The following is a 20,738-nucleotide window of genomic DNA, read 5'->3' as shown; positions in this document are numbered from 1 at the left end:
GGGACATTTTTCAACACCCCTCATGTAAACATCACGTTTACACTGTAATTATTCTGCCTATTAGATATATGTGGTATAAACCCTATACCTGCTTTCAGATTTAATAAAATGCAGCCTATCAATTGGATACATATTTTATTTGTAGCCTTATTGAATATGCTCATTTAATAGGCTCTAATAGGGTATAATATAATAGCCTACAAAATACTGTACTAGAAAGTTCAAGAAGTTAAGTGATGGACATCTCAAGGTCAGGGTTATTTTAGAAAAATTCATGCAATGATTTATTAGATTAGCCTCCAATTGAACTCCTATTACAACATGATTCAAATATATTCTGTCACTAATATAGTTTTCCAAAAAGTATTCAGTCTCATTCACCCCAGGCTATCCAATATGGTAGGTTCAATCCCCAAATTCCATAAATTGTAATTATAGATGTATGTTTGATGTCTATTTACACAATCTGAACAGAAGTCAGTGATCATTGTGCTGTATGTGTAAGATCAGTAATTCTGCATTAGTGATGGCCAACACAACCAAGGGGCCTTCTTTTTAGATGGTGTTAGTTATATACAGTATATACACTGAGTTTAGCAAACATTAAGAACACCTTCCTAATATTGAGTTGCACAGCCCCCTTTTGCCCTCAGAACAGCCTCAATTTTGTCGGGGCATGGACTCTACAAGGTGTTGAAAGCGTTCCGCAGGGATGCAAGCCCATGTTGACTACAATTCTTCCCACAGGTGTGTCAAGTTGGCAGACCATTCATTGAGTGGTGGACCATTCTTGATACACACGGGAAACGGTTGAGCGTGAAAAACCCAGCAGCGTTGCAGTTCTTGACACAAACCGGTGAGCCGGGCACCTACCACCATACCCCGTTCAAAGGCACTTAAATCTTTAGTCTTGCCCATTCACCCTCTGAATGGCACACATACACAATCAATGTCTCAATTGTAACAAGGCTTAAAAATCCATATTTGTCCTGTCTCCTCCCCTTCATCTACACTGATTTAAGTGGATTTAACAAGTAACATCAGTAAGGGCTCATAGCTTCCACCTGGATTCACCTGGTCAGTCTATGTCATGGAAAGAGCAGGTGTTATTAAAGTTTTGTCCACTCTGTGTAGAATACGATGACTAAATTGACTGGCTCATAAAGGATTCTTTGTGTTTGTCTCTGGGTATTACTCGGTGGCTCCCAGTCCACATAGTTTACATTTGGTTTATTGTGGACATCCTTCAAAAACTGGATTGTAATATACAAGTAATATGTTTTATTTGTATGACTGTGGTTATGTCCCAAATAAGACACTATTCCCTATAGTAATGCAATACATAGGGCCCATAGGGCTCTGGTCAAAGAAGCAGACTATATGGGAATAGGGTGCTATTTGAGATACATATGACCCAATATAGACAGATTAATCCATCGTGTGATAAGGACAGATGGTGAAATCCTTAATTCTCAGACTGATGGACTATAGTCGGTTGTATTGGTCAAAACTATCAGTCCAATCCAGACTCAGTATCCAGATTATCCATTGGTCAGCTCCATAGAACACAGGAGGTCATTATGAATAGTTCTAAGAGACTGTATTTCATTCCAGAAAATTGTTCCCTCTCCTCTGGCCTTGTTCACTTCCTTATGTTGACATGAGACATCTGGGTATATTGGGCGCATCAACTATAGCTTCCACCATATTGCTTTGACCTATCCAGTCCCGTCCTATTGGCTCAGTGAAGAACATTGAACAAGGACAGACTGAAGGAAACTACCTTTAGGAATGAACAAAAAATCTAAAACCCATCTCAGTCCACCAGAGGCATCGAGACAGGACAAATGATGAGCGGCGCCTCGTTCCTGCCAGACTTATTGGTGCAAGGGCTGAAGAAGGGATGAATGGCATCCGAGAAGCTGTCGGTGAATGTATAGATGAGCATCTTAGCGTCCACGTTATAGAACGACACCTGTCCCTTATCACAGTCTACGTAGATCCCTATACGGTTGGGTTTGTGGTTGAGGCCCAGCGCTGTCGACGGTTCCGTTCGGAAGGCGTAGTCGTTCTTATCCCGGAGACTCAGGAACCAGTAGCCGTGGGCGGGGCTTACTGTGATCTTCCCTTTCCTGCTGATGGAGTGACTAGCCACGCCCAGGTCCCAGTCCGTCTTCCCACCCACCTCCACCTACGATACAATGCGATACCTTTATTGTCCATTTACGTTCATTTTGTGAGGTAAGAATACAAATCACCCAAAATCTATAATCAATACACTACAATATACTACAATACAATATCATGCAATACAACAACACTGGAAAGTGAGCACATATATAGTCACATAATCCCTTGCATACAGTCCCGCCATCTATCGGGCCCCATTGTTCAACAGCCTAATGGCTGTTGGAATGAATCTAGCCCTGCTTCTGTTCTCACCTCCCAGTAATGGCGTCCTGAAGAGAAGGCCTGGCGCCCAAGGACGCAGACCACACGGTCAAAGCGCTCGGGGCCGTCCGGCACGGGCTGGTAGCGGTCCCAGCAGCGCACCTGCTTGCCGTCGTCAGAGATGAGCAGGCGGGGGTGGGCGGTGAGAGGGTCCAGGGTTACATCCACTGAGAAGGAGAGGAGGGGAGAGGGTGAGATAGAAGGGGAGGGGGGCAGAGAGAGAGAGACATACAGAGGGAGAGAATGAGTGGGGGAGAGAAAGAGAGAACAGAGGCAGAGAAAAAGAGGGAGAAAAAGTCATCAATCACCAATCAAGAGTTCAATCAGCAGTTTTGTGTCTATATCTAGCAATGATGACACATGAACACAGAGAACATGATACAGGAAGAAGGAAGTACATACCTGCATATTCCTGCACTCTCCTCACCTCTGGAGTGTAAGAGAGAGAGAGAGAGAGAGAGAGAGGTGTTAAACCATCTAACCCCTGATCAAATACTGTATGTATTATCACATGACTGGGACTTTGAGTTAATAAATGAATCAAAGCCATACTTGGTTTTGGATTTCTTCCCACTAACTGGTCTGGTTGAGGTTGAGAAAGCCAATCTGGCCAAACAAAAGAGAATATATGTAATTATGCAACGGGTGGGTCTAATCCTAAATGCTGATTGGTTAAAATCGCATTCCAGCCAGTGTCTATTCCACAAATTACCACCGGCTAAATCTATCACGTTAAAATACCTATTTACTCTGTTCCATCTGACTGCGCAATCCACTGTCTCATCATCCCAGGCAGGGCAGTTATGAACTTGATCTCCACTATAAAAATCATCTAGACATGATCTCACATTTCTTTTAGACTAACATTTAGTTTTCAAAAGCGGAGATTTGTATAAACCTTGCTGTCTGTATCTCCGACATTTGCAACATTGTTTCTGTCCCATGGTGTCCCATGGTAATGAACGTGTCGGGAGTCGGGACGAGTGTTTCTCAGCCAGTCGAAATCATGAATCAGCTGGCATTGGGTATACAGTATTGCAAGAAATGTCAATTGAAAAAAGGTAAAACGAGATGAAGTGCAGCTAGTTTGCAGTCTTTCCAGTTTCAGTTTGAAGATATTGTGTTAGCTGTGTTGTTGGCTAGCTCCTCTGAACAACAGTGTCCTGATGAGATAGAAAATGTTCTATGCCAGCAAAATCGCGCCTCATTAGCTCATTGTTGTGGATGTATCCAAATAAATGTCACTAGAAAAAGCTGGGTCGAACCGATAGAATGAACAACCAGCCGGCTTGGGTAGCAACCCTAGATCTGTGTCGGGCCTATATCTTGTGGAAGGATGAAATAATTTGAATAAATTAATCAAGATAACATTTTTAATGAAAACATGTCACTCATTATTTGAATATGTTGGTAACCCGTTGTATAAAAGTGACAATGCCCTCGAAGCCGGTGTTTGGAGGATATATTCGTCTCGGGCCTAACAACACCTGTGCCAATTTATTCTCCAAACACCGCCTTCTCGCTCATTATCACTTAATTAGACACTGTATGTATCATTGGTAACTGACACATATGGAACGGGCCTGTGCGTGTGACAGAAACATGAATGAATCCAAACCTGGACTATCTCTTCCTACAGATTGTTCTGGTGGAGGTGGAGAACGCAAACCTGGCAAAACAACATCATGTAATCAACTACAGTATTATTATTAGAAACAAATGGAAAGGGATGAGTGTGACAGAATCAGCCGTGAATTATTTTAAATCTTACTTGGACTACTTCTTCCCAGGGACTGGTCTGGTTGAGAAGGTAAATCTGGCCAAACAAAATAGAATACAGGAAATGAATTACTGTATGAATTATTAGACATATGTTGGGTCTGTGAGTGTGACAGACATGAATGTTATGTTGGACTTACTTGGACTATTTCTTCCTACAGCATGGTTTGGTTGAGAAAGCAAATCTGGCCAAACAAAAGAGAATACATCAAATCAATACCGTATAGATTATTAGACACACAGAATGGGAGGAGCTGGGACTTTGAGTGTGACACAGGCATGAATGAAAATCATACTTGGACTATATCTTCCCACAGATTGGTCTGGTTGAGGTTGAGGACGCAACCCTGGCCAAACATAAGAGAATGCATTAATCAATATCAGACACATATTAGATCATAATTAAAATAAAAAGATACAGATGGGATGGTACTTTGAGCGTGTAAACCTTACTTGGAATATATCTCTCCACGGATTGGTCTGTTTGAGGTTGAGGACGCAGACCTGGCCAACAAAAGACAATACAGCGTATGGGTCTATGGGTTCTCAACTGGTTTTGCCTTGGGACCCAAAATTAACCAGGTTGTCTCAGTCACGACACAATATTTGCATTGGGAAAAATAATTGGCAAAATATAATCTGAAAAAAATGTTTAATGCTATTAAATATAGGAATTATATGAAAAGGGAACAACATTCCCACCTCTTTCATTGTCAATAAATACATTTTGCCCATGTTCTTGATGAAGATTGTTAATAAACTCACTGGTTTTAGACAACAAAAATAGTACTGCTAATAGCTTTATATTGAAAATACTGTGATTGAAGAAAAATTGTTCAGAGATTAAGTTCATTATCATTTATACACACTTTCTACCTGGTTTATGTCGTTTAAGTTCAGACTGGAGTATTTTTTTATTATGTTTTTTATTTATTTTCCTGACACACACACGACCCATTCAAAACCGCTTGCGACCTAAATTTGGGTCACGACCCACCAGTTGAGAATCGCTGGTCTACATCATCCTCTACATACTGTATTGTAGCCTAGTCGTGTTCATAAAGTAAAGTTAGACCGTCACAACACTACAGTATTGTAGTAGTGTTCTTAAAGTAAAGTTAGACCATCTCAACACTACAGTATTGTAGCCTAGTAGTGTTAATAAAGTAAAGTTAGACTGCCACAACACCACAGTATCGTAGCCTAGTAGTGCTCATAAGGTAAAGTTAGACTGTCTCAACACTACAGTATTGGTGATATTCTCTGTGTGTCACTTGCAACAACCCAGCGAGCAAAAGTGGTGAAATCTTGATGTAATTTCAACCAGTTTTGCCCACTGGGAAACTGATAGTACTCATAGATAGAATGTATAGGAGTTCTACAACGGTCAGCCATAACTCACAGATCTCCGGCAGTCTCTTGAGCTCCTCCCGAAACCGCTCCACCATTTGATTGACAGTCAGAAGCACTGCCCCTGAGGTGAGGTCAGAGGTCACGACAGCATCCGACCAATCCCTGGTCTGAGGCGGGGTGGAGAATGTCTGAGAAGAGGAATAAAGAGAATGGAGGAATAAATTAATTAGAAAAAAAACAAGTAGCAAGATAATTTTAAATGAAGAGAATGGAAAGGAAAAGTACCTCTTACCTTGTAACTAAGATAACTGAAGGAAAAAACTGTTTAAAAAAAGGTAGAAATTGTTGAAAAGGATCAATAAAGAAAAAAAAGATGTGATGAACAGAAAGAGTCTCTAACCTTGAAGAAAAGTACGTAGTCATCAGACTGGGCTAGCTGGGTGAGGGTGGCGCTTCTCTTCCTCAGCTCAGAGATCTCCTATGATAGGAAAGAAAAGAGAATAAATACTTTATTTTTAATAATCCCAGAGGGAAATTGGTTTGTCAACCATTGCAGCAACACAGTCACAAAGACAACAATCACCAATATCAGTAGCAAAAAAAAAAATAGCAGCATGAATTTATTTTATTGATCACCTACTGAAGATGTAAATGAGCTGTTTAGCCAAATCTAGTACAATGCATCACATTTTGTGAGATTTAAGTTTTAATAATATTGTGTCGATGTCTAGTTCTTGGATTGTAAATTGTAAAAAAATAACTCCGCCTTCGCTGCGATTGATATCATTGTCCTCTTGATGAAATAAACCATTCTCTCTGAAATAAACCATTCTCTCTGAAATAAACCATTCTCTCTGAAATAAACCATTCTCTCTGAAATAAACCATTCTCTCTGAAATAAACCATTCACTCTGAAATAAACCATTCACTCTGAAATAAACCATTCTCTCTGAAATAAACCATTCTCTCTGAAATAAACCATTCACTCTGAAATAAACCATTCTCTCTGAAATAAACCATTCTCTCTGAAATAAACCATTCTCTCTGAAATAAACCATTCTCTGAAATAAAATGAATGAATAAAAAGAGACCTGCTCTAGGTCTCTGATGAGGGTGTGTCCTCGGTGCTGTGCAGCCCGCTGTGACATCTCTATCATCTCCAGCAGCTCTGCCTGGCTCCTCTCCACAGAGCTCACCAGGGCAGAGAACACATGCATGCTGCCCGCTGTCTCATGCTCCGCACACGCCTGGGAAAAGAGGGAGAGGGGGATGATGAGGTGCAGGGAGAGGGGGAGGAAAGAGAAAGAGGGGAGGGGAGAGAGAGAGAGGAGGAAGGAGAAGAGAGAGAGCAGGGAGAGGGAAAAAAGACAGATACAACAGCTCTGTATCTGCGTGTGTGTTCGTTGTCTGTGTGTGTGTTCTGTGCGTGTGTGTACTGTGTCTGTGTGTTTGTTCTGTGTGTGTTATGTGTGTGTGTACTGTGTCTGTGTGTGTGTTATGTGTGTGTGTACTGTGTCTCTGTGTGTGTGCGCTGTGTGTGTGTGTGCACTGTGTCGGTGTGTGTGTACTGTGTCTGTGTGTGTGTTCTCTGTGTGTGTATTGTGTACTGTGTGTGTGTCTGTGTGTATGTATTGTGTCTGTACTGTGTGTGTGTACTGTGTGTGTGTGTGTGTGCGCTGTGTGTGTGTGTGTGCACTGTGTCGGTGTGTGTGTACTGTGTCTGTGTGTGTGTTCTCTGTGTGTATGTATTGTGTCTGTACTGTGTGTGTGTACTGTGTGTGTGTGTGTGTCCGTGTCTGAGTGTGTGTGTACTGTGTGTGTGTGTTCTGTGTGTGTGTGTATTGTGTGTGTGTGTGTCTGTGTGTGTGTATTGTGTCTGTACTGTGTGTGTGTACTGTGTGTGTCTGTGTGTGTGTGTTCCAGAGACCCACCTGTATGTCCTCCAGTGATGTCCTGATATCCTCCACCTTCTTTTCTCTCTGTGTGATCATGTCCCTCAGCTCCGCCTCTGTGATGTCCAACTGAGACTGCATACAGAAACAGACCAGAGTCAACATACTGCAATGTACTTATTACTTATTCTTAATATGTACATATCTACCTCAATGACCTCGTACCCCTTCACATCGACTCGCTACTGGTACACCGTGTATATAGCCAAGTTATCATTACTCATTGTCTATCTATTATTACTTTATTATTACATGTTTAACTTTTCTATTATTTCTCTATTTGCTTTCACTCTCCGTTGTTTGGAAGAGAGAAGTAAGCATTTCACTGTTAGTCTACACTGGCTGTTTACGAAGCGTGTGATTAATACAATTTGAACAATGTTTCAAACACCCAGGGTCTTTACTGTAGAGTTGATTAAACGGACTCTATAGCTTTGGTTAATACAGTATGTTTTCATTTCACTTCATGAATTTAATCAAATCTACAGTAGTAGCATTGCAATTGGAATATCCTACATCTCCATCAGAATTAGTTCACACACGTGCTCCTCCACCGCTGTCCCTCTCTTTACCTTCTTGATGAGCCACTCTCTCTTGGCTGGTATAACCTGGTGTCCGTGGTGCTCTCCCTCCATGCACACGGCACACCCACACGTCTGGTCGGTCCGGCAGAAGAACTCCAGCACCCTCTGGTGTTCAGGACAGAGAGGCGCATCGGCGGAGGAATCAGCCGGCCCGCTCAGGGTGTATCTGCGTGGGGCGACAGGAGGGTCAGGGGACGAGAGGGCGGTGGTGTTGGAGGAGAAGGGTGAGGTCGGGTGGGGGTGGAGGACAGGCGGAGGGGTTCTGGAGTTCGAAGGTCTCTGGAACCTGGTCTTCATCTCCAACAACAAATCCCCAGGCATCACGCCCATCCCTGGGGGTCTTTGAGGGACCGTAGGACGCTCAACCCCGTTTGACACCCCCTCATTACCACCGCCACCCCAACCTTGACTCCCAATCCCTCCTTCAATCACCATGGGCCACCCGTCCAATCCGTCCGCCATCTTCTTAAACTGCTCGGTGATCTCCTTCAGGGTGCGGTTGATGTGAAGGTCCGGCCTCTTCCTGAAGCTCTCCTTACACAGCGGGCAGACACACGTCTTCCCTCCTCCTCCTTCAACAACAAGTTACACTTCACTTAATTCTTTCACATGGCGGAATACAATTGATCTCTGAATAGGGACGTGATGAAATAGGCTTACTAATAGAAAACAACCAATAAGGTTGCATGGATGTAAGTTGTTGCATGTATAGGGCCTATGTAAACATACAAACAAATTTACATTTATATTTCAGGCAGTGTACAGTATATAGGAATATGAACATTTATATTACAGGTAATTTAAAGTATATAGGCCTATGTAAACATTTACATTTCATGTTGTATACAGTACCGTAAATTCCGGACTATAAGCCGCAACTTTTTTCCCACACTTTGAACTTCGCGGCTTAAACAATGACGCGGCTAATATATGGATTTTTCCCGCTTTCAAATTTGTGGGTCCTGACAGCGTGGAGCATTGTCAAAAAATCCACTATCATCAACGGGTTTCGAAAGGCTGGACTGCTGCGTGTTGAAGAGGGCTCAGCGGGGGATTTACCTCCGGATGAAAGTGACGAGAGTGACAATGAAAACAATACAATTTCGGATGAAGCAATTCTGAGGCTATTCAACTCCGACACCGAAGGAGATGACTTCAGTGGTTTCAGTGCACAGGAGGAGGAAGATAGTGGTAGGCTACTGTTTACTGCTAATTTTGTATTTTTTGTTACAAGCCGTGTTTCGTTAAAGCCTATTTATTTTTGTTACAAGCCGTGTTTCGTTAAAGCCTATTTATTTTTGTTACAAGCCGTGCTTCGTTAAAGCCTATTTATTTTTGTTACAAGCCGTGTTTCGTTAAAGCCGATTTATTTTTGTTACAAGCCGTGCTTCGTTAAAGCCTATTTATTTTTGTTACAAGCCGTGTTTCGTTAAAGCCTGTGTAAAGTTAATTTGTTTCAATGTACCGGTAGGCACCTGCGGCTTATAGACATGTGTGGCTTATTTATGTTCAAAATAATATATATATTTTTTAATTCAGTGGGTGCGGCTTAAATTCATGTGTGCTTAATAGTCCGGAAATTACGGTATATAGGCATATGTAAACATTTATATTTCAGGTAGTGTACAGTATATAGGCCTATGTACATTTATATTACAGGTAGTGTACAGTATATAGGCCTATGTAAACATTTATATTTCTGGTAGTGTACAGTATATAGGCCTATGTACATTTATATTACAGGTAATTTACAGTATATAGGACTACGTAAACATTTATATTTCAAGTTGTTTACAGTATACAGACCTATGTAAACATTTACATTTCAGGTAGTGTACAGTATATAGGCCTATGTACATTTATATTTCAGGTAGTGTACAGTATACAGAGGGAAAAAAGTATTTGATCCCCTGGTGATTTTGTACGTTTGCCCACTGACAAAGAAATTATCATCTATAATTTTAATGGTAGGTTTATTTGAACAGTGAGAGACAGAATAACAACAAAAAAGTCCAGAAAAACGCATGTCAAAAATGTTATAAAATGATTTGCATTTTAATGAGGGAAATAAGTATTTGACCCCTCTGCAAAACATGACTTAGTACTTGGTGGCAAAACCCTTGTTGGCAATCACAGAGGTCAGACGTTTCTTGTAGTTGGCCACCAGGTTTGCACACATCTCAGGAGGGATTTTGTCCCACTCCTCTTTGCAGATCTTCTCCAAGTCATTAAGGTTTCGAGGCTGACGTTTGGCAACTCAAACCTTCAGCTCCCTCCACAGACTTTCTATGGGATTAAGGTCTGGAGACTGGCTAGGCCACTCCAGGACCTTAATGTGCTTCTTCTTGAGCCACTCCTTTGTTGCCTTGGCCGTGTGTTTTGGGACATTGTCATGCTGGAATACCCATCCACGACTCATTTTCATTGCCCTGGCTGAGGGAAGGAGGTTCTCACCCAAGATTTGACGGTACATGGCCCCGTCCATCGTCCCTTTGATGCGGTGGAGTTGTCCTGTCCCCTTAGCAGAAAAACACCCCCAAAGCATAATGTTTCCACCTCCATGGTTGATGGTGGGGATGGTGTTCTTGGGGTCATAGGCAGCATTCCTCCTCCTCCAAACACGGCGAGTTGAGTTGATGCCAAAGGGCTCCATTTTGGTCTCATCTGACCACAACACTTTCACCCAGTTGTCCTCTGAATCATTCAGATGTTCATTGGCAAACTTCAGACGGGCATGTATATGTGCTTTCTTGAGCAGGGAGACCTTGCGGGCGCTGCAGGATTTCAGTCCTTCACAGCGTAGTGTGTTACCAATTGTTTTCTTGGTCACTATCGTCCCAGCTGCCTTGAGATCATTGACAAGATCCTCCCATGTAGTTCTGTGCTGATTCCTCACCGTTCTCATGATCATTGCAACTCCATGAGGTGAGATCTTGCATGGAGCCCCAGGCCGAGGGAGATTGACAGTTCTTTTGTGTTTCTTCCATTTGCAAATAATCGCACCAACTGTTGTCACCTTCTCACCAAGCTGCTTGGCGATGGTCTTGTAGCCCATTCCAGCCTTGTGTAGGTCTACAATCTTGTCCCTCACATCCTTGGAGAGCTCTTTGGTCTTGGCCATGGTGGAGAGTTTGGAATCTGATTGATTGATTGCTTCTGTGGACAGGTGTCTTTTATACAGGTAACAAACTGAGATTAGGAGCACTCCCTTTAAGAGTGTTCTCCTAATCTCAGTTTGTTACCTGTAAAAGACACCGGGGAGCCAGAAATCTTTCTGATTGAGAGGGGGTCAAATACTTATTTACCTTATTAAAGTGCAAATCAATTTATAACATTTTTGACAGTTTTTCTGGATTTTTTTGTTGTTATTCTGTCTCTCACTGTTCAAATAAACCTGCCATTAAAATGATAGACTGATCGTTTCTTTGTCAGTGGGCAAACGTACAAAATCAGCAGGGGATCAAATACTTTTTCCCCTCACTGTATAGGCCTATGTAAACATACAAACAAACATACATTTATATTTCAGGTAGTGTACAGTATATAGGCCTATGTAAACATTTATATTTCAGGCAATTTACAGTATATAGGCCTATGTACATTTATTTTTCAGATAATATACAGTATATAGGCCTATGTAAACAGTTACATTTCAGGTAGTGTACAGTATATAGGCCTATGTAAACATTTATATTTCAGGTAATTTACAGTATATAGGCCTATGTACATTTATATTTCAGGTAATATACAGTACATAGGCCTATGTAAACATACAAACAAACGTACATTTGTATTTCAGGTAGTGTACAGTATATAGGCCTATGTAAACATACAAACAAACGTACATTTGTATTTCAGGAAGTGTACAGTATATAGGGCTATGTAAACATGTATATTTCAGGTAGTGTACAGTATATAGGCCTATGTAAACATTTATATTTCAGGTAGTGTACAGTATATAGGCCTATGTAAACATGTATATTTCAGGTAGTGTACAGTATATAGGACTATGTACATTTATATTTCAGGTAGTGTACAGTATATAGGCCTATGTAAACATGTATATTTCAGGTAGTGTACAGTATATAGGACTATGTAAACATTTATTTTTCAGGTAGTGTGCAGGATATAGGCCTATGTAAACTTTTATTTTTCAGGTAGTGTACAGTATATACAAAGCCACAATACATACCATCCCAGTAAGTGGAGATGCAGTCCAGACAGTAGCTGTGACCACAGGGTGTGGAGACTGGGTTGGTGAATACATCCAGGCAGATAGAACAGATGAACTGATCCTCAGAGAGGAAGCCACCCGGCCCGGAGAGAGCCATGCTGGGGAAAACGGTAGAGCTAGTGGTCTGGACCTCTGTTGGGGAGACGGTAGGGCTGGTTGGTAGGGCTACTGGTCTCTAGCTCTGCAGCTAGGGGGCAACAGAACACAAGAGTTAGGTGTCATTAAAGAAGAATCTGCCCAGCTCAGTTTGAGAGGAATCTGCCCAGCTCAGATGGAGCCTGGCTGGGGCTGGGGAGACGTTAGGGCTGGCTGGTAGGGCTACTTGTCTGGATCTCTGCAGCTAGGGGGCAGGAGCTCCCAGGTATTAGGTGGATTGAGAGTGTGCAAATGTCCCTTTAGTTTAGGTACTGTCTGTCGGCACTGTATTACAGCACACACACACACACGGACACGCACACGCACACACACACACACACACACACACACACACACACACACACACACACACACACACACACACACACACACACACACACACAGTGTCCTCCACAGAGGAACATTTGTCTCAGTTAAGCATGGCTGCCTGTGAGATAATGTAGAAGAATGTGGTCTGTGCACTCTGAATGATGTTTACTCTAGTTACACACAGTAGGCCTGCACCTGTCACATCAGACAGGGGGTGGAATGAAGTAGGACCGGCAGCACAGAGGCGACCTCACCAGCGCTGATACTGTAGCCTATTGCAACATGGTAAAAACAACCTGGTCTGGTTGGAGAAAACAAGGATCAATAGGCTTTCAGGCTGTTGTTAGGCCACAGGCTCTTCCTGACAGGAAACATCTTTAAACATGCACTATAATTAGGCAATATGTTTAAAACACAAAATAAGACTGCTAGTAATCCTCACTTACTCGTTTGCACTCTGTAAACCTAACCTGCTATTTGGGGCTCACACAATGTCACTTTCACAAATCACTACCTAGGCTATGTCATTACCACACATGCTATGTCAAAACCACCCAGGCTATGTCATCACAACCCAACCTATGTCATGACCACCCAGGATATGTCATGGTCTTAGTACTTATAATTTTATTTCATTTGTTTATGGTTAACGTTAGTAGCCATACTAGGGTGGCCACATGTAAAATATCCATATGCACGCACACACACACACACACACACACACACACACACACACACACACACACACACACACACACACACACACACACACACACACACAGTGTCCTCCACAGAGGAACATTTGTCTCAGTCAAGCATGGCTGCCTGTGAGATAATGTAGAAGAATGTGGTCTGTGCACTCTGAATGATGTTTACTCTAGTTACACACAGTAGGCCTGCACCTGTCACATCAGACAGGGGGTGGAATGAAGTAGGACCGGCAGCACAGAGGCGACCTCAACCAGCGCTGATACTGTAGCCTATTGCAACATGGTAAAAACAACCTGGTCTGGTTGGAGAAAACAAGGATCAATAGGCTTTCAGGCTGTTGTTAGGCCACAGGCTCTTCCTGACAGGAAACATCTTTAAACATGCACTATAATTAGGCAATATGTTTAAAACACAAAATAAGACTGCTAGTAATCCTCACTTACTCGTTTGCACTCTGTAAACCTAAACTGCTATTTGGGGCTCACACAATGTCACTTTCACAAATCACTACCTAGGCTATGTCATGACCACACATGCTATGTCAAAACCACTCAGGCTATGTCATGACCACCCAGCTTATGTCACCACCGCCTAGGCTATGTCACCACCACCCAGGCTATGTTATAACAACCCAGCCTATGTCATGACCATACAGGATATGTGTCATGTCCTGACCAGTATAAAGATTATTTGCTATTGTAGTTTGGTCAGGACGTGGCAGAGGGTATTTTGTTTATGTGTTTCGGGGTGATGGTGTATGTAGTAGGGTGTTTGATTTATTATTTCTGGGTTTTTTGGTCACTGCTCTATGTTTGTATTTCTATGTGTATGTTCTAGGGTAGTTTTTCTATGTGTAGGTTGGGTGCTGGACTCTCAATTGGAGGCAGGTGTTTCTAGTTGCCTCTGATTGGGAGTCCTATAAATAGGTATGTGTTTTGTTTGTCACTTGTGGGTAGTTGTTTGAGAGCACTGCTTTTGTTGAGCCTGCTTCTCTGTTCCTGTCGTTAGTTTGTTTATTGTTTTTCCGTGGTGTTCGCATTTTTTTATAATAAATATGTTGAACACGCAACCCGCTGCGCCTTGGTCCCATTCGCTCTTCCACGACAGCTGTGACAGAACTACACAGCACAACAGGACCAAGCAGCGGAGGAAATCTGGCGAGGACCGGGGAACACGGCTGGTAAGGGAGCCCGAGAGGCAGCCCCAATATTTTTTTTGGGGGGGGCACAAGAGCAGTTTGGCGGGGCGAGGATGGAGCCCCAGGCCAGCTACCCGTACCCTTTTTGGGCAGAGACATACTGGACAGGGCCCGTGCTTTGGGGTGATGTGTGCTGTGGCAAGGCCGGGTATTTTCAGGCCGGTACGCGCAGTACCAGCGCCCCGCATGTGCCAGGGGAAAGTGGGCATCCAGCCAGTAGGGTTGATGCCAGCCCTGCGCTCAAGACCGCCAGTGCGCCTCTACGGTCCAGTGTTTCCCGCTACACGCACTAGCCTTGAGGTGCGTGTCTCCAGGCTGGCACGTCCAGTACCAGCCCCACGCATCAGGCTTCTAGTGCGTCAACCCAGTCCGACTCGGCCTGTTCCCGCTCCCCACACTAGCCCTGAGGTGCGTGTCTCCAGGCTGGCACGTCCAGTACCAGCCCCACGCATCAGGCTTCTAGTGCGTCAACCCAGGCCGACTCGGCCTGTTCCCGCTCCCCGCACTAGCCCTGAGGTGCGTGTGCCCAGACTGGCACATCCTGTACCAGCCCCACGCATCAGGCTTCTAGTGCGTCAGCCCAGCCTCACCAGTCTGGTGCCTCCAGAGCCGCCCGCCAGTCTGGTGCCGCCAGAGCAGCCCGCCAGTCTGGTGCCGCCAGAGCCGCCCGCCAGTCTGGTGCCGCCAGAGCCGCCCGCCAGTCTGGAGCCGCCCGCCAGTCTGGAGCCGCCAGAGCCGCCCGCCAGTCTGGAGCCGCCAGAGCCGCCCGCCAGTCTGGAGCCGCCAGAGCCGCCCGCCAGTCAGGAGCCGCCAGAGCCGCCCGCCAGTCAGGAGCCGCCAGGGTCGTCTGCCAGCCGGGCGCAGCCATCGCCGCCCGTCAGCCGGGCGTAGCCATCGCCGCCCGCCAGCCGGGCGCAGTCATCGCCGCCCGCCAGCCGGGCGCAGCTATCGCCGCCCGCAAGCCGGGCGCAGCAAGGGTCGCCCGTCAGCCGGGCGCAGCCATCGCCGCCCGCCGGCCGGGCGCAGCCATCGCCGCCCGCCAGCCGGGCACAGCCATCGCCGCCTGCCAGCCAGGCGCAGCCAGAGTCACCCGCCAGCCGGGCGCAGCCAGAGTCACCCGCCAGCCGGGCGCAGCAAGAATCGCCCGCCAGCCGGGCGAAGTCAGTGTCGCCCACCAGTCCTCTGACGCGGCCAGGGGCGCCACCTAAGTGGGTGACGCAGAGGGTGGAGCGGGGTCCACGTCCCGCACCTGAGCCGCCTCCGATATAGGTGGGTTGGGGAGGGGGGGTGTAACACAGGTGCCGTCGTTGACGGCAGCCACCCTCCCTTCCCTCCCTTTAGTTTATAGGGGAATTTTTCTTTTTGTATTTTTTTTTTTTTGGTTTGTTTATTTATGAGGTGCATCTGGGGTATGCACCTTTAGGGGGAGGGGGTACTGTCACGTCCTGACCAGTATAAAGATTATTTGCTATTGTAGTTTGGTCATGACGTGGCAGAGGGTATTTTGTTTATGTGTTTCGGGGTGATGGTTTATGTAGTAGGGTGTTTGATTTATTATTTCCGGGTTTTTTGGTCACTGCTCTGTTAGTCTATTTCTATGTTCTTTCTAGTTAGTCTGTTTCTATGTTTAGTTCATTGGGGTGTGGACTCTCAATTGGAGGCAGGGGTTGTCTAGTTGCCTTTGATTGAGAGTCCTATATATTAGGATGTGTTTGTTTGTGATTTGTGGGAGGTTGTGCTTGTTTAGCTGTCTATGCCTGATAAGACTGTATTTCGTCGTTCATCATTTTTTGTGATTTTTTTTGTATACGTGTTTGTTTGCTTTTCCTTCTTTCTCCTATTAAAAGAAGATGAGTATACAACCCGCTGCGTTTTGGTCCTTTCCAGACGACAATCATGACACTATGTTATGGTCTTAGTACTTATAATTATCTTTAATTTGTTTATGGTTAATGTCAGTAGCCATACTAGGGTGGCCACATGTAAAATATCCATATGCACACACACACACAGAGAGAGCTCATGGGGAAGTGCACACGTTTAAGATGCCAGAGAGCAATACAAATTTAAATTACGTCATAATTTCTCAACGTTTGTACGGACAGATGTAGCCTATTGAATAACATTATAGAATATGCACAAAATGCATCCTCCAATTGCAACATCTGCCTATGCCCACACATATTGTCTCAAGAAAAACATCTATATTTTGAATGAAGAGCCTCAAAAGTTTGATGAAATTACTTTCTATATTTCCGCCTAATACAGCTAGTTACTTACTTTTGCAGCTCTTTCTCGGAAGCACACTTGTAAGTAGTAAGGCTTAACTGTCCTCTCCAAGGTTAGAATGAATTTTGCCTTAAGGATTTGAAAAATATGATTAGTTAACCATAGGCCTATGACATTGGCCTATGTCATGTCTTGTGATGCACTGCTCTGCATAGCATATCAGATCTTTAAAATGATTGAAGAACACGTGTTTAACATCACCAGTAGGTTTAGGCTACCACATCTTTACGATATTATATATATTTTCATAAGCGCAACGTGACTGCAAGTGACAGGTCGGAATATTTGATTGAAATATGGGACAAATCAGCCTTTTTTTATATAAGTTAGTAGTATTTGAATTTGTTGATAAAATGCATGACATGCATGACACGATTGGCTTTGGTCACCCAAAGCCATAACGGTTTAAATAGAATGCACTTGTTCACTTCCTTCACTGTGTTATCTCATACTAATGTTTTCTTGCAGGAAAATCCACAGGTACTTGCCATCTCTCTCATCATGCATCTGTACCTTGAGTTCTTCTACTACTTATCATCAACTATCAGGTGACAAGGCAATGTGAAATCAATGACATAATACTTCCATTTCCATCATCTATTGGATGCAGATAAATGTACAGAGGTAGGCTATCAAAGACACATATTTTGTGGGACAAGACTCTCAGTCACACAGGACTTAAAGTTGATAGAACTCAAAGTGTGGTAGACTACGATATAGTCCAACACACAAGGGACCAGGGCCAGATTAATGCAGGAGATTACCAGGGCAGAAGCCCCTGGAGGGCCCATGCCCGTGGTGGGGCTAGGCCGTGGTTGGCCCAAGAGAAAGCAAAATAAATTATATACTTTTTATAAAAACAAATAATAATAATAAAGGAAATATATTATGTTTCTATTATATACTGTATCTTAATATTACATACCAGAGGTACTTAGCTCTTACCCTACGAGGTCCGGAGCCTGCTGGTTTTCTGTTCTACCTAATTAATTGTGCCTACCTGGTGTCCCAGGTCTAAATCAGTACCTGATTAGTGGGGAACAATGAACAAATGCAGTGGAACTGGCTTTGAGATCCAGAGTTGAGTTTAAGGGTTATATATTATATATACATTATACTGTATGTAGTATATATTTTGTATTTTTTTTACTGCAACCGCCAACCACAGGAAGACTCAGGAGCCCGCTCTCAATGAGTGTAGACAGCCTGCTGCCTGCTGCCACTCTGATAATCATCAGATGGGGGAGGAGAGGAGGTAGGGGGCTGGCCCTGCCTTGATTGGGTAACTGATTATTAATGTTCAAATAAACTGCATAATAAATGAATGTGATTGATCAATTGTGAGCCTATAGGGGGCCAAGAGGCACATTTAAAAAAATGATGTTATTTTTTAATTTATTATTATTATTTGTTTTTATCTGACCACAGGAGCCCGCGCTCAATGTCGGAACTCATTTGAAAGCACTGAAGTCGGAATTCGTTGACAATTCAAAACCCGCGTACAATGTCTGAAAACTAGCCCTTTTTTTCCGCAGCAAGAGTGGAGTTAACACATTTATCCAATAGACGTCTCTCCTTAATGACAATCTAAATAGGCTACAACTGCTAAAATGTATTTACCTTGTTCTCTGCATTTCCCCCTTTGTTATTGGTTCATCACACCGAATTATTTAATCTGAACTATAGAAGTGATTGACAGTCAATGGTTAAAACAGATGTTTTTTTTTTCAAAAAACATTCTTGTGACATGGTGTTAATAGAAGTCACACTGCGCTAAAATAATCGTATTTTCAACGGGAGAATAAACATCTATTAATGTGTGGCTGCAGGCTGTAAAATGGAAATGGAAAGAGAAAGAGGAGATCCATCATGAGTTCAGTATATCAAGACAGTTTTATTCTACTAGTAATCAATCACTACTAGCCTATTATAATTAGACAGTCAGTAATGGAGTAAATCGGTTGATTTCACCTTTCTGGCCAATGAGACTAACCGTTTTTATCACCATCCCAGAATCATCCCTAAGTGCAATTTAAATCTCCCCAAAATGAAGATGAAAAATTCCAAATTAAAATAGCCTACATATTTTTATTTATGTTTTGATATGCCAACATGGGTCTACTCGAGAACCCAGGTCATTCACAGTGATTTAATTCGCTAATAAGAGTAGCCTACTACTGAAATAGATAAATGGGGCTGAGCCAGAAATTCACCCCAAAAAATGGCCTCTTAAAAAGTCAACATTGGAATACTAGTGTATGTAAATCTATTTTGTGTAGCCTGACTGTAGCTCTTTAGAACGGTGTGTTCCCATGAATTGCATTTTGGAACATTGGCACATAGCCTACTGCTGAGTGCGCATTGCTGCGCTTAAAATGTGCATAAATAATGGCTTATCAACGGTTTAAGCTAAACGTTCTAATCTCTTGCATCAGCTTTAACAGAGTATTATTATTATATGTTTTTTTTATGTACAGTAGTTGTAAGAATTTGGATCTATCCTCCCAGAACTGTTCCAGAGTCTGTTTGAATCTTCCCAGACATTCCAGACATTTTATCATCACCGGGACAACAGGACACCCTTCATTTCGGAGCCCTGCAGTTAGCTACCTACGGGAGAAATAGCTAGCTGGTTAGAAGGAGCTAGGCCTACTGTGGAATAGTACTAGGGAAATAGTCAGTGTTTTTGAGTCCATTCTACTGCTAGCTATTGTTAGCTAGATATTTAAATGACATCTATGTTGAGGCCTAATGTAGTTCGATATTGAAGGAGACACATGCAAAATAGCTAAGCATTCCTAGTCTCAGTACTTCTACATTTTTCAGGACTTAGTTTGGGTCTCCACCTGAGACTTTCCACACATTTACATATGCTTAGGCTTTAAAATATATGCAAAACACTTGCTTATTAGTTAGGACTTTATCATTTTGAGATGGACCTAGTACCTGTTCTGTGGTCCTTGAGACTTCCAAGTGGATAATGTCCAGTGTCCTGTCTTCTGTCAGTCTTCCCCTCCTCTATCTCTCTATAGTTGTTCCTTGTTACACACTTTTTCCCTTTTCTCACTTTCTGTCTTTTCCTCACTGCTTTCAACAGGTATCCAGAGATAGACTGAGGTTTTTTTCATCATGATGGAGTAACTGCAGACTTTACAGTCAGTCCCTCCCTCCCTCCCTCCCTCCCTCCCTCCCTCCCTCCCTCCCTCCCTCCCTCCCTCCCTCAGCCAATCCAACCAGCCAGACAGGTGTGCCGACCAGGTTCAGGTATGCATTTAATTCTCTCTCTCTCTCTCTCTCTCTCTCTCGCTCTCTCGCTCTCTCTCTCTCTCTCTTGCTCTCTCTCTCCCTCTCTTGCTCTCTCTCTCTGCCTCTCTCTCTCTCTTTTTCCACACCTGTCTGACATCCTTTAAAGGATTTGTAAGGATTAACTCATGGCACTGTTCAAGCATTACCCCTCTTTACTCTCTAGCCTAAACTCCCATAACTAAGGTAGCATTTTCCCAGAGATGGAGGCCCTTTGACGCACACAACCGTATTACATGTGTTTACTCTTGAGTGAGAGAGTGTCGGGCGGTGTAGGCCTAATAACATATCATTAGGCACGCCAGACACAGGCTACACCTGTTACAGTTTTTCTCAATTGCTAAAACACAATTTCTGAAACCTTGCTCCATTTCCTGAAAACATTAAACACAAAACCTCATCTTCAAGCGCTATTTACA

At 43.4% G+C, this 20,738-nt stretch overlaps 1 protein-coding gene across 2 annotated transcripts; it reads right to left on the bottom strand.

Annotated features, from left to right (window-relative positions):
• Window positions 1–257: 257 nt before the first annotated feature.
• On the bottom strand, window positions 258–20,176 carry LOC106602208 (E3 ubiquitin-protein ligase TRIM58). Of its 2 annotated transcripts, XM_014194711.2 has the most exons (16): window positions 19,963–20,176; window positions 12,312–12,540; window positions 8,108–8,691; window positions 7,515–7,610; window positions 6,675–6,830; window positions 5,984–6,061; window positions 5,633–5,771; window positions 4,684–4,734; window positions 4,527–4,577; window positions 4,371–4,415; window positions 4,223–4,267; window positions 4,070–4,120; window positions 3,004–3,057; window positions 2,854–2,880; window positions 2,443–2,618; window positions 258–2,191 (listed from the first exon to the last, which is right to left on the bottom strand). In XM_014194711.2, the coding sequence occupies exons 2-16, from the start codon at window positions 12,448–12,450 to the stop codon at window positions 1,817–1,819; spliced, it is 2,067 nt and encodes a 688-aa protein (XP_014050186.2). In that variant the 5' UTR covers window positions 12,451–12,540; window positions 19,963–20,176; the 3' UTR covers window positions 258–1,816. The 2 variants fall into 2 exon arrangements, with proteins under 2 accessions (XP_014050186.2, XP_014050187.2); XM_014194712.2 differs by lacking the exon at window positions 4,070–4,120.
• Window positions 20,177–20,738: the final 562 nt, after the last annotated feature.

This window comes from Salmo salar, chromosome ssa04 (assembly GCF_905237065.1).
Source record: "Salmo salar chromosome ssa04, Ssal_v3.1, whole genome shotgun sequence".
NCBI classification, from domain to species: domain Eukaryota; kingdom Metazoa; phylum Chordata; class Actinopteri; order Salmoniformes; family Salmonidae; genus Salmo; species Salmo salar.
Note: the sequence above shows the minus strand (reverse complement) of the source record. Positions and strands in the feature narration are given on the sequence as shown.

Coding starts and splice junctions, on each gene's coding strand:
- LOC106602208 (XM_014194711.2), bottom strand. CDS start 12,450: ATGGCTCTCTCCGGGCCGGGTGGCTTCCTCTCTGAGGATCAGTTCATC. Junction 7,611..8,107: donor GAGAGTGGCTCATCAAGAAG/GTAAAGAGAGGG, acceptor TTCTGTATGCAG/TCTCAGTTGGACATCACAGA. Junction 4,578..4,683: donor CGTGGAGAGATATATTCCAA/GTAAGGTTTACA, acceptor ATGTTTGGCCAG/GGTTGCGTCCTCAACCTCAA.